Source organism: Crinia signifera, chromosome 4 (assembly GCF_055691185.1).
Source record: "Crinia signifera chromosome 4, ASM5569118v1, whole genome shotgun sequence".
Classification (NCBI taxonomy): domain Eukaryota; kingdom Metazoa; phylum Chordata; class Amphibia; order Anura; family Myobatrachidae; genus Crinia; species Crinia signifera.
This window is the reverse complement of record NC_139220.1, coordinates 108,961,021-108,975,845: the sequence shown is the minus strand read 5'-3', so window position 1 is coordinate 108,975,845 and position 14,825 is coordinate 108,961,021. Positions and strand designations below refer to the sequence as shown.

The 14,825-nt window shown below is 41.8% G+C and overlaps 1 protein-coding gene across 2 annotated transcripts in view; it reads right to left on the bottom strand.

Moving 5' to 3' along the window:
- Nucleotides 1-8,415, bottom strand: part of KDM3B (lysine demethylase 3B) — a 59,477-nt gene extending 51,062 nt beyond the window's left edge. The window contains exons 1-2 of one of the 2 annotated variants that reach the window (XM_083182188.1): nt 7,996-8,415; nt 4,496-4,663 (exon numbers count right to left, since the gene is read on the bottom strand). In XM_083182188.1, the coding sequence (XP_083038314.1) occupies nt 4,496-4,663; nt 7,996-8,160 (333 nt within the window). In that variant the 5' untranslated portion in view covers nt 8,161-8,415. The remainder of the gene's footprint in view (nt 1-4,495; nt 4,664-7,995) is intronic. The other variant, XM_083182187.1, reaches the window with a different exon arrangement.
- Nucleotides 8,416-14,825: the final 6,410 nt, after the last annotated feature.

Here is a 14,825-nt window from a genome sequence, read left to right as displayed (position 1 = left end):
TTTAGGTTGATATGCAGTGTGCAAGACAGGAGAGACACAGGGGTACATATGGCTGAGTGGCACAGTTCCTAGGCAGCCATTTGCGGCACCATCTTGAAGGCGGCACGGGAAAAGCAGGAAGGACAATATCCTGGTTAAGATGTAACTTCCACCTTTGGGGAGTAAATAAGGTTTCTTGTGAAAAACCACCATCAGATTGAAAGATGACCAAAGGATGCTTACAGGAAAAGGCCACCAACTCTGACACAAAAAGAGCAGTTGCAATGGCCAGGAGAAGGACTACCTTCATAGCAAGGTACCGTGACTTCACAGACTCAACAGGCTCAAAGGGGAAATGCTGAAAAGCATCCAAAAACAAATTAAAATGCTATGGAGGAATAGGAGCTTGAATTTACCGTACTCCTTCCTGCAGTGTCTGGAATGAGCACTGCTTCTGAAACCCATTAGAACAGGCATGTCCAAACTATTGCCCTCCAGCTGTTGTGAAACTACACATTCCAGCGTGCCCTTGCCATAGTTTTAGCTTCCCTAATAGCAAAACTGTGACAAGGCATGCTGGGATGTGTAGTTTCACAACAGCTGGAGGGCCATAGTTTGGACATGCCTGCAACAGAAGGAAAGCCAAGTTGCAGAGACAGCAGCTGTGAGGTGGTGATGCACACACCTGGAAATAGAAAGCCTCCAGACCAGATGGTAAATCAGTCAAAATCAGGCCGTCAAAGCCAGGAGATCTTGGTGCCAACAGGATTCCTCAAAATAGATTGGGGCACAGAGAGGAAGACTGAAAGATGGCGTGGCTAGCATGTCCTCAAGTAGAGCATACCACTGTTGATAAGGTCAATCTGGGAGTGACAAGAATGACCAAAAGACACTACCACCAAACACACTGTGGCACCCTTGAAAACACAAGGAGCACATGTAATTCACAAAAAGAGCATGATGATCTCTTGACCGAGCTACTCGTACATAGGAAGCTTTGTGTTTAGAGGTCATGCGACCCACATCTGGCAAGCTCTGCCGGTCCACAATCAATTTAAACTCTTTAAGATGCAGTTTCAATTCCTCGAGACAACAGTGGCGACTGAGAAGTCTACCTGACAGCTGTCCAACCCTTGAATGTTAAGAGCAAAAACTTTGAGAACCCACATTTTTACCCAAAAACTAATGAGAAACTTCAAACAGAGCCAAGATGTTGATGTAGGTCACAGTCGCCACGCTGGCCATCAGAGTGTAGCTGCTTAAACTTTAGGATCAGACAATAAAAAATACGCAGCTTGTTAATAAACAACCTTGCTGAGATAAGAAACTGGAGCAATAAAATCAGAATCGGAAACAGAACACACAGCAGGCAGAGCTGTCTTACTGACTGAATTCTGGGGATGAGACAATCTACTCCATCAAAGTCCAGAATTTAAACAATGGACACAATTCCACTCACCCAGAGTTCTGGAGTCAAATAGAGCCCATACACCCCATAATTGGAACAAGCAGGGCCCTCCCACCTGAGGACAGGTTTAGGTTTTTGAGTGTTACGCAGAACGCTTGTCTGCAGCCTTGGACTGGGTCAGCAGGTAATTTAATTCATGAAAAGTTCCTCTTTGAGGCAAATTTGAGGAGACTCAGAAGGACTGAGATCTACCTCTGCTGGAGAAACAGGAGTAGCAAAAATAAAAATTTCATATTGGGAGTAAACACCACAAGGTAAGGGCTTTTACCACCAGTAGCCTGAGTGATAATCTTGAGAAGTTCTGATCCGAAAAGTCATCTTCAATCTCGACCTTTTCCAAGGGTCAGCATCCCAAGATCTAAATCATGGGTCTTCAACCTGTGGCCCTCCAGATGTTGTGAAACGACATGTTCCAAAATGCATTGCCACATTTTTTTCCTATATGAGCATGCAAAAACTATCAGGGCATGCTGGGACATGTAGTTCCACAACATCTGGCGGGCCACAGGTTGAAGACCTGTGATTCTAAATCATATAAGTTACCTGGCAGAGATTGCGAAGGCAGAAAAATAGTATTGCAGAGTGGTTGCATCCAGAGAATGATCCCCAATATAGACATATAGACCCATATTCAATGCGGACGCGCACCGGCCATTCACCGTATTCAACGCTCGGGGGAAATCCTTGCTATCAGAGGAAGGCCAAGAATCCCCCCAAATAGCGAGGTTTGGGACTAATGCAGCATTTATCTGCCGCATACGCCATTTCCCCCTCGCTACAAAAACCTAGCGAGGGGAAAACGCGTGTGCGGGGGGGGGGGGGGGGTCAGTTGAATGCTGACCCTGCGAAATAATTGAATACACCCCATAGACAGAAGCCCCAAGGATTTGATCCACCAAGTCAGTATGTGTTCAGACACACTTTGCTTCATCTGCAACACACCAACTGCTCCATCCAAGATTCAATGGCCTTATAGACCCAGGCAATAGCAATAGAATGGGGACGTACCTACAAATGCAGGCTTAAGCAAGGATTCACATTTTTGGTTGGTGTGATCTTTTAATGTAACTGACTGCACCATAAAAATAACAGTGGATTTTTCCAATATGGCTATTGGAGCATCCACTCTAGTGCCGCTTCCTAAACCTTTGTGTCACCTTCCACAAAAGGATAAGTATATTTGAACCTTCCAGGCACCTGAAATTTCTTTTACGGCTTCAGCTAAGCCTCCTTTAATATACTATCAAAATTAGAGAAGGCCAAGAAAACAGACAACTGCTTTCTCTTACGTTTAAATACACAAGAAAAGAAAAAGCTTCAGGCAACTCTGTCTCCTGGATATTTGTGTGCCACAATGCCTCAATTATTATTCGGACTGCACAACTAACCGATGCATCCTCCTTTATAGTCTAATGCATTGTCAAAGTCAGGGTCCCCAATTTCCTCTTACTCTTCGGAAGAACACGAGGAATCAGAGTTCCCCAAAAGAACAGTGTAAGCCTTAGCGGGGGCTTTTTAGTGGTTGACGCGCATAGCAACAAATTTCCATAGATGAAGGCATCTTAGATAGTTACGTGACAATATTACAGAGCCAAACCAATTCAGCGGGGGGGTTCCAGCAGCAGTTGAGGAGCAGATTTTATGCAAGGAAGAAAGGAACTGCTAACCTAGAGAGATCTGCAATGGATTGAGCCAAAAGACTTTGCCCAAACCCAGATCATTGAATCGCCCCTCGAACACTCTGCTGGCAGGTCCATGTCCTATGTGTCACAGACTGTGCACAGTGCTCCATGTGACCCTTAGGTAATTTGGACCAAAATTTACAACAAGCAAACACAGTGGAGAATGCTTGCTAGGCTTAGACTCTTTGTATGGTTTCCGTGACATCTTGTAGGATAAAATCAGAAAAGCGGGAGAAAACAAGAAAAACCTGCCAAAAATCTAAGGCGGAAATAGTATAGGTAGGAGGTATAAGCAAGCCACTAAAAAAACATTGTCTAATGTCAAATAAAAAAAAGTGCAGGGAGGAGACAGAGCATTTGACACATTTAGCTAGACAGAGATAAAATTGTTCATGGCAGACCAGCAATAAATGGGAGACGCTTGTAGCCGGTAAAAGGTGATAGCTGGGGGATTGGTGGAAGATAAGGCAGCATGGTATTTTAAGCTCTAGCTACATCCCATGATGCTCACCGCTAATACTTGGAATGCAAAGTGTGTTCTATAAATACATATTCAAGTGTTCTCCCGGGAAAAAAAATTCCAGCCGGTTGGCTTCAAACAGTAGCCGGGTAGAGGCTGTCACAATAATATAATGTTTAAAATATGACCATGATTTAAACTTCAGGCCCAGAAATACTGACTGCCCCTACAAACCGCTCTCAGATATTTAAACAAGTCTTTGCTTCCACTTGCTAACTATAAAATCCTGTGATAATATAAAAAACAGAGAATGGACGCTGGACTACCACTCTCCCCACTATCATCAGGCATCTGTCCTCGTCTGGACAGCATGCCTCTTCTTTTAAAGTACTGTGGGAGGGATCTCTGCCCTCCATCAAGGTCACAGTGTGCATGTCCCCAGACACTGAATGGAGTGCTAGAGATCATGTAACGGAAGCCGAGGTCACATCCGGCGCTCCCTCTCCACCGGAAACTTGTTAATGATGGAGAGGGTGCTGGCCAAAAAAACAGGGGATGCGCACATAACTGCTGTGGGCAATCCACTGGGAACAGACTGTGTCTCCAGTGGATCGCATGGCAGCTGCAATAATGTGCACATCACTATAAGGGGGGGGGTCTTGGCTGCTGGGCGCTAAACAGGTGCATACCAGGCGGCTGCCCGTAATTTAAAGCCTGGGGAATACACTTTAATGAGTTTTTAATTTTTTTTTTGTGTTTATGTGTCACAAAAAGAAAGCCCCATAACCAAAAAAGGTTTAAGAATGTTAAAAAGATAAAACGTTTATATTAAAGGTTATTAAAATTGCACAGAAAAATAAACCAGTTAAACAATTGAAATAGCTGTGTAACATGCATACTACTTACCAGTGCAGGCCAATGTGTGGGACATACTCGGCTGCCTTGGATAATAATGGGCTCTTTCCTAGGTGACCAGACTAGTGGTCCTTCCAGTAGGATTACCAAAACATCTTCTCCGTGAACTTGAATCCATGAATGTGGTCTAAAGCTTTTGTCATCAAATTCCACATACACCTGCGGGAAAGCAATTTAAATAATCAGCTAAACACTTAACATCACAATATTTTAAAATCTGATACATTTTAATTTTTCATTGTCCAAATGTGATTAATCGCTTTGAGAGAATAAGGCCCCATACACACAAGGCAATATTGGCGTCAGCTGGGACCCAGCTGGGGTAGGGGGGTGTGTGCAGGCATCAGCAGGTGCATACACAGTTGCCGATACCAGCTCCGATGTCAGCGACAGCAGAGGGAGCAGAGCCCATGCTGCCACTGCAGCATGGCCACCATAACGAGGACCTCCCTTGCCCAAACATGCTGGACAAGGGAGGGTTTTGTTAAAGATTTGCAGGAGCTAATGACATAAATGTTAAATGAAACTGAATTAGAATAAGTTTTAGAAGTGGACTTATCTAGCACATTACACAAAATTAAAATATATATATTTTTTTAATATAGATTTATTTAAGGGTGGAATTCAGTTAGCCACTTTAATTTAGAGCAGTGCTATTCAATTACTCCTAAAAGGAGCCCACAGTTAACAAGGTTTTTTTATTTTCACACATAAAGCAGGCTCAAAAAGAAATCTGCAGCATTAAATAGGCTTTCTGCATGTACCATATGTATGAGAACTTTAACACGGCAATTCACTGGGTGAGAAAAAGCTGCGCTAACTGAATAACCCCAGTGTTAAAGCCACCATCCTTTTGTTTGTTTGTTTGTTTATCTGCGGTAAAATTAAAACTGCTAAATGAATTCCCCCTTAAGTCTATTAGGACCCTTATCCATTAACATTCAAATTTGTTTTAAACAATATGCAAAAAGAGAACATAAAAACCTATTCCATTAAATGGGACCATGACCCATTAACATGTGCAATGTGAATTTGTGTCAATGTATATCATCTTAATAGGGATGTGCATTAATCATTTTTAAAACTTGTTCTCATTTACATACAATTAAAAAAATTCCAGTAGGTCCCCTATAATTAACGGGAGTGGGGCTTTACAACATATATTGGTCATTTGCTTTAAACTGGGTACACACATGAATATCACTTGCCTGATCTGGTTCAACACTCCCAGTCAGTCAAATAAGGTGAACTCAGCATGATCCCCTTTGACCCACATACACATGAAGCTAGAAATAGCACTCTGTATTGCTTCCTTTATGGGATCAGGATAATAAACTGAATATAAGATGCAATCTGTTCTTTACAGGAGCATTTTATGCAGCGAATGCCCCTGCATATACACCTGTATAAACATCAGGACCATCAGCCAATTGGGCCAATGATTACTAGGATTTTAAATTCTCATAAGCAATAATGGACATTAGACTATTTTCCCATCTCCACAGCCCCCTCTAGTGTATAGATATATTTATTTTATTTTGGAAAAGTTACAAAGAAGTTCCAAAAGCCAGAATTGAAACAAATACATTCTGTTCCGTGATTATGATATACAGAAGACATTTATTAGGTGATATATATATATATATATATATATATATATATAGCGCACACATCTTCCGCAGCGCTTTACAGAGAATATTTGACCATTCACATCAGTTCCTGCCCCAGTAGAGCTTACAATCTATACTCCCTACCACATGTACACGCACACTTTCATTCTAGGGTTCATTTTGTTGGGAGCCAATTAACCAACCAGTATATTTTTGGATTGTGGGAGGAAAACAAAGTAGCCAAAGGAAACCTACGCAAGCACGGGGAGAATATACAAACTCCACACAGTGGTCATGGTCCATGGTCATCAAAATGTTTTACCATAACTTAAGCTAGGCAGACACTATCAGTAGTCAGACCGATCAGCCAATAGTATAAGCTGGTTACACACTAGAGGATGTCCCCCTATTCTGCAGATATTATGGTGCCCACACACGGTGAGATTATTGTATGCGTTTTTAATTTTTTAGTTCAAAACGCATCGCATAAAGTACAAATGGCACCATGTTCACCGTGGTTAGCGATGCGTGTACAAATGGCACCATGTTTACCATGGTTAGTGATGCGTGCACAAATGGCACCATGTTCCCTGTGGTTAGCGATGCATGTACAAATTGCACAATTTCACCGTGGTTAGCGATGCGTGTACAAATAGCACCATGTTCACCGTGGTTAGCGATGCGTGTACAAATAGCACCATGTTCACCGTGGTTAGTGATGCATGCACAAATGGCACCATGTTCCCTGTGGTTAGCGATGCGCCATACAGACGCAGCATCAGAAAGTGTTTATGCATTTACCAATGCAGGGTACCATCATCAACAGTGCTGCCCCTATAACCCCAATTGGTATTACTGCATGTACAAATGCTACAGGTGGGCGTTTTAGTGACATTCAGCTACAATATTGTACGCAAGAGAAGGCGTTTATAGACTATTTGCATAAAGTAGCTAATGTTGAGGAACTACCCATAGAAGTTGTGGTGTTTACTATTGAATTCTACGCAGAATCTGTCAGTTATGTTCTCAAGATTATTTCATTGCAGAGAAAAATCATTTGGTAATATAGGGAGTGGGGTTCCTCATGTGTGTAACAACCTACAGTATACATTTAATGGAAGATACTTCATTTTACCTAAAGAAATAGAGTGTATGGTAAGAAATTTAATGAAAAAAAAAATAAGTTACTGAAAGCTTTCAAGTTTTATTATTTATCTGAACTATTTAGAAAGCAGCACATACCACATAATGGTGATGGGAGGCTTTTGACAGGACTGAGCAGAGTGGTACCGGCTTTTCTGGGTAATAAATTATGTAAGCAGCAACATTTTTTGGGGGTGGGGGAGGGGAACATTATGGAGCTCCCGAGAGAGGAAAGTAACTAAAATTGCTACTACAGTTTCCACCACATGGGTGATTTGTTATATGAGGAAGTTCCAGCACATCTTGTTTATTTCCCTGTGTACTTTACAAACGCTTAGCTCTCTGCTTGGCAACAATGTAGCTCATGCTGGGGAGGCAGAGCTCGCAGCAGGGTGACACGGAGAAGCTTCACTACACTACCACCGAAACTACTTTTTTCCTGCTAAACGAGCTCAAAATCAGCAGCACAGTCCTGGGCAGCGATCCTGACTGCTGTGTGCCATTGGGGAGACATGCAATGCCCCCGGGTCACTAGAGCGGGTGTACACCGGAGCCTGTGTGCTGCACTGTGCCGCCGGTGTTGTCTGGGCAGAAACATTCGTTACCAGCCACAGATATGCAATGGGGGATGGGGGAGGGGCCGGGATTGTGATCACCGGGAGGGGGCCGGACTAGGCCCAGGCGGGACACCGAGCCCCGAGTACACACGAGAGGTACAGGCGTGGAGTGGCCACTTACCGCCAGCTCCTCGGGCGCCGCTCCCTTCAGGCCCCGCACGGTTCCGCCCTCCCAGGCCCGCTTCCCCAGCGGGATAGACGGATCAGGAGCTCCCTCCCGTCCAGGGGAGCTCTCGTCAAACAGTAGCCTCAGCCGCTTTCCCACCGGAGACACAGGGGCCGCCATTGTCCAGCACCTCTCTCCTCCCGGTGCAACAAGAGCACCGCTACTGAGCGCTATCACCGGACGAGGAAGGAGCGAGGCCTCTGCAGCACCCGCGGGGACAACGCGTTACACAACAACGCCGCCGTGCGGCTGGGAGTGCGCTGCCAGGAGTCAACAGCGCCCCGTGTGGCGAGGAGGAGAACCGCGGCCCAAAACAATACACTGAAAGCGCCCTACGTCCCCTGTAGGCCAAGCCCTATCACGCAGGCAAGAGCGCCCTCTTCTGAGAGGGAACTCAGGCAACTGGGTGGTCAACAGCGCCCCATGAGCTGCGCACTTAGATCAACACTATAAACCACAGTGCCCCTAGCGGCGTGGAGTACGCAATGCACAGTCACGGAAGCATAGCAGGAATATGATTGGTCAACGCTCACGTGGAGAGGACATCTTTTTAGACAAAGCGGTGGAGGAGGTCATTGGTTGACTAATGACTTGGAGGCTTCAAGGGCAATATAAATTGTACTACCGTGGAAAAATTAGACAATGCATGCATTCTAAACGTACCTGGTGTTTATGGAACAACACTGGGCTTACATTTCAGTAAAACCTAGCAGATGAAGATACAATGGGTGTGTCCCTTAAGATAATGGTTGGTTTGATGGATGTATTATGAGTGTTGTAACATGGAAATGGTTGGAATTAGCCAATAGAGTTTCACTGAAAAGCTTTGTTTTATATAGAATAATTTTATACTGTTGTGGGGAAAACAAGATAAATGAAAGTAACAAGCAGTGCTCCAACTAGCACTAAGGAACTATGCCACTTATGTAATGTATTTTTTAATGCTCCTATCATCTAAATAAGACCTGTGAATGTTGTGTACTAAATGGGTATAACAAAACAATGGTGACCATGAGAACCAAAGAATATATCATCTTCACCACTAGATCTATACCATTTGTTGCTATTCCTGGGATTACTTCATACAGCATATAACCTGAAAAGTAAAAATCATGCCTACTTCTATAATATTTACCCAGTCTACTACTTCCAGTGTCTCCTTGTGACCACATTCCTTATCTGCCTACCCCTTGTCCTCCATGTATCTACTAAAAATGCAAAATTGATAACATTTGACAGGATATACTGAACTCCCAATTTTAGTATAGTCTCATAACTGAGAACACCATATATCCCCACACACTTCACTTGACTGTATTCATATTCAACATTTCCCCTCCCTCAATGCCTGACTTTCACTCACCTCTATAGCCACTGCCATATTCCTATTCTTTAAAATTAGCTAGTCTTACTATTGACAAAAAAAAATCTTACACAGGTTCTTCAACTACCCCATTATGTCCTTTGCTTTTTCTAAACACTAAGCAAATTGTGTACAACTACCTAATTTATTTTCTGACCTCCACCTTTTCAACCTTCTACAATCAGCTTTACAATCTCAACACTCTACTTACTACAAAGTCCCATGGTAACGTTGCCATATACATTCTCTTGGACCTTCCTGCTACATTTCCCCATAGATTACCCAGTGCTACCTAAAGTACATATCCTAAACAAAACTTATTTTAGCTACCTCCCCAACAAATTACTCACAACAATAACACAGTTTCAAGCGTCTCAAATCTACTGTCTTTGGGTCACCTTAATAAATAAAAATATTGATAGAATTATTATAACATTCAAATTGATAAATGCCTAGTTTAAGTCACAACCTCCATATTGAGTTACTCCTATCCTTGGTTTTCACATCTGCACTTATTTTGTCTACTTATTTAACTGTTTTTCATATGTATTTTATTTTCCCTAAAGTCTAGCATGGGGGCACCTTATAAATCAACCATGATGATTGCAACTAGAATTAATTAACTATATTTCTCAGGAATGTTCCTTTGTAATTCCCCTGCATTGGTTTTTCATAAATATCCTTAATGGTGCAGATGATGGCTCCATCTCCTGCATTAGAGAAGGTCTGAATAAAAAAATGCAATTCGAGAAAAGTCCCAAGGCGCTACCAGAATCATATGCAGCCTTCACACAAGGGCCCTTATTCGGGTTCACTCCTTCTGGCAAATTCCTTCTTAGATGGACAAAACCATGTGCACTGCAGGTGAGGTAGATGTTACTTGTGCACAGAGAGTTAGATTTGGGTGGGGATTTTCTTCAAAGGGATATCTATATTGCAATGTAAAAATAATGCAGTCAGTATTTCCCTGCACAGAAAAAAAATAACTCACCCAAATCTAATTCTCTCTGCACATGTTATATCTGCCCCCCCCCCCCCCCCTGCAGTGCACATGGTTTTGTCCATCTAAGAAGGAATTTGCCATAAGGAGTGAACCAGAATAAGGCCCAAGAAAAGGACCACAGATATCCTTACAAACAGTACAGTCAAATGGATGGTGTAAATTGGCGCTGGATTTAGTCTTCAAATGAAGAGCATAGGGTGATTCCTTTGTGGATAATGGTACCCCTTGTGTAGCTGATGGGGTGTGTGTGTATATATATATATATATATATATATATATATATATATATCAGAGAAAAAAAAGATATATTTGTAGGGGAGGCCAATCTCTCTATGAAATCCACAGTGGATCCACCCTAACAATAGCGTACCAAACTCACAGTGAGCTGGTTGGTACCAGGTGCATAAAGGTATATTTTTCTGGACCACCACGTGAACTTGAGTGAAAGCCTTAGTACTCAAATGAAGTCATCCAGTTTCCATGACACTACATTATATTAGGTGAATAACTGGACCCTGAAGCAATGGATTAATCTATATAGGCTTCCTGAATCATCTTTCAAGCTAGTGGTAAACATGGAAGCCATGGCCAAACGGAGAACATTGCTAGCATTCAATAAGTGAGGAAACACATAGTCTAGTTTAAACAACTATGGATTTATTAATACATCAGTTGCAATTGTACATTAAATATTATGACTAGAGAAGATTGTTAGTACTTTGAAGGGTATGTTAGAATAAAATCCAGCTGAGGAAGCCCAAGTCACTATATTATATATTTCTTTACTTATTTCAAAATATCAGGCCCCCTCCATTAGGCAGAGCATTGGCCAATGCCAGGGATTTCTGCACCCCATGAAAACTCTAACTTTGTTCCCCACATCCCATACTTTGTAAAGGGACAGTGGTCTCAAAAGACAAGGGTGGGGTCACACAATAGTACCCCCAATTCAAATTACACCACACAGTAGCACAATCATATTCACATTACAGCATATGTTGTTCCTCTGCTTTATATTACACCATAGTAGTGCCCCTTATTCACATTATGATACACTGTAGTGCCCGTTATTTATATTACATCACTCAGTTGTAGTGACCCTTACACAAATGTCCACAGTAATCAGTGGCGTAACTAGATACATGTGGGCCCCATAGCAAAAGTTTGCAAGGGCCCCTATTTATCACCTATTGCTGAAATATGTATACAGCACATGATACTTTGACAGGCAAAGTGGGCCCCTCTCATCTCTGGGCCCCATAGCAGCTGCACTCCCTGCACCTATGGTAGTTACGCCCTTGACAGTAATAGTGCCCTTATAGAGTGTCCACAGTAGTGCCCCTTATACACATATCTGCCTCGGTCACTCCAGCAGCCCCTTGCCTTGTGTCCCTACAACAGTTCCCCATGTCTCTCTGTCTCTCCAGACACTGCTCACCTTAACTTGCTGAATGGCTCAAAATGCATTGGAACACAGTGACCAAAAAAGGACCAAAGCGCAGTCTGAAAGCAAATATTTTTAGAGTCCAAAAGGGTTAATGCACTAAGCTGGGCACTAAACTTCTGGGTAAAAACATCCCGGTAAACACCCATTGATTGAGGACTATATTGAACTATTTCATTATTTTCCTCAGCACATGAAATCTATGTTGTCTTGTATTTGCATTTAAAATAAAACAATTTTTACATAGTGGATATATCGAGTGCCCATGGTTCTTAAAACAATCTTTTAACGTCTCACCTTGTCTTTAGCGAGCCTGCTCCTATAACTTTCTTCTTCACTTCAGTGTCGGAGATGGCATGACATCACATATGCTGTGCCAGAAGATGCAGCTGAGACAGGCTTTTCTGTTGGAATTACTATGCAGGGCTCTGGTGGAGGTGAAAATGGTTCCTCCTTCTATTTCTCAGTTCCATCCCATTCCCCCCACCTCTTTAACCCCTAATTTGTGACTACCTTGAGATGCCTCCCCAGACACTGTTAATCTGTTTTCAACACTGTATTGATTTTCAGTACATTTATGTGGAATTTCTTTTCATTGTCATGTGCCCTGTGCTACCTTTGTGATGAGGCGAGCATTGGTCATGTTTTGCTACCAGACAAGAGAATTGGTGGTCCTCAAAAATGGGAGTTTTTATTAATCTTACTGCCCAGGGAACCAACCCTATTGTATAGCAAAACAGGCAACTGTTGAAATACATTAATGGACAACAGAAAGGATGGTATCTGTATTTGATGAGCCATGTACTGTATTCTGAGTTACTTTCTTCTGATGGAGACATATTGCGGGTTATTCTGGTTGATTCGCAAGGCTGCGAATTTGCAGCCTTGCGAGTCTACCAAATCCCACCTTGTGAATGGTGGCCTTTTGACATAAATATCCATTTGTAGCCTGCGGAGGAACACCCACATCATTTGATGGTTAACGACCATCAAATGATGTGGAAAGCACACGCACATCTAAAGTTGCACAGAGCAACATAACAAGTGTATGGGCATTCTGAAGGAAGTGGACGGACACCTGACATCCGGTGATGTCAGCTACCCACCCCTGGCGCCCCATCATCATGAAATGCTGAGCGTTCCCATTGGCAAGTCCCACAGCTCACCCACCAGCCACAATGTTGGGTGCGTGCATGCACATTTAGAAAACATTGAGCTTGCATGCGAGCGAACAGACCTGAATAAGGTCCACAGTTCTGTATGGTAGTTAATTGTAAACACTTCCTTTTTTTTGTGGGGTGACGAGTCTATTTTATAATTTACTAATAATTGGATATCATCCAAATATTGCCATTTACCCAGGGAACTTAACAAAAATATAAATACAAAGTATTGTTCCATAATTAACAACTTAGTAATCATTTTGTGGTGAACTACAACATGTAAGTAAGTATTTTACAGGTATATAGATTTGATAAAATCTTCTTTGCCAATGGCCAAGAGGAAAGAAGCTACAGATTCCATGCAAATCTGTTGAGTCTTCTTGGATTCAGAATAGAGCAAAAGGTTCATGAGGACTTTTTGACAAGGATCATTGTGGAATAGAAACCTGTGGCTTTAAGTTTTGCATATTCTAACTTAACAAAGTCTGATGGAGTGCTGGACTTCAAAGACACTTTATGTTGGATAATGATGAATTATATTTTATGCATTGCTTAGTATCTCTAAAATCTATTGGGAATGATGGAATATACACATGCCCACATATTGCACCCTACCAGTGTTAGAAAAAATCGTTTCTGACAAATCATGTGGGTCTTTTGATTTATGCTTTACTCTTGAAGACACAAATGGGCTATCTAGCGGTAGAATTAATATTCTGCTTGTTATATTGTCTTTCTGATTTAAAATGGTTGTCTTGGTTTCACTAGTGTGAAGGATGGAATAAGTCCAAAAATGCTTTGCACAATAACTCTAATCCTATTTGTATTATTCCTTTAATGTTAGCAGTACTGCCTGCTTACCTTCTCCATATATTAAATGTTTCACCCCATAAACGGAGGTCTCTGGCTACTGAAACTACAATAATCCATTTTCAGAACAGATCTGATTTTTTTTTTTTTTTTTTAAGGATTTACCATATTTCCATCCATGCGGTCTACATCAGGATCAAGAGGAATTGTATTTTAACTAGGCGTGGGTAATCTTTGTGTACTCAACTCAATTTCAGTATTTCTTCATCATTAAATTAATACATGGAGTCTAATCTGTTAGCATTAGGCCAACTTCACCACCTTATGGATTAAAGCCACAATGATAATGAATATCTGAAAGAAGGTGGAACTTAAAAATTGATGTTATGGTTTCATTCATCCCCATGAGTGTTGCAGGCTGTAAAAAAACTCCATGCATGTTTCATTCAAATTCCTATTCATAACCATAGAAGTCTGATAAACTTCTGAAGAATCACATTATTGTTAGAAACATAAATCTCCATCCTTACTTATGAAAATACCCATATAACTTTTCCTTCAGCAAAAAGATCTCCCTCTCCACCAAAAACTGTAATTCAATATATCCGTACTTTAAGTTATCCTAAAGGACTTTTTCTTAATCTGATAATGGGATTTTCAATTTATTTTCAGCAGAACATGTATATTTACAGACTATACCAGTGGTTCCCAAAGTGGGTGCAGTGGCACTCTGGGGTTCTGCAAAACACTTGCAGGGCCTTGATCTGGTGGTTCAGTATCAAAATAAATGGATATTTGCTCAATGTGATAAGCAAAACTACTGATGGTGGCACGCAATTGTAAAATGTGTGGACATGCAATCACAACCCTGTCCACCAACACATAACTGAACCAGTTCAGTTATGAGGACAGTTATGAACAATTTACTAAAATTCCATAATTTTAGCAGGGTTTCTGAAAAAAAAAAAAAACAGGGATTTTTGTTCTTACCGTAAATCCTTT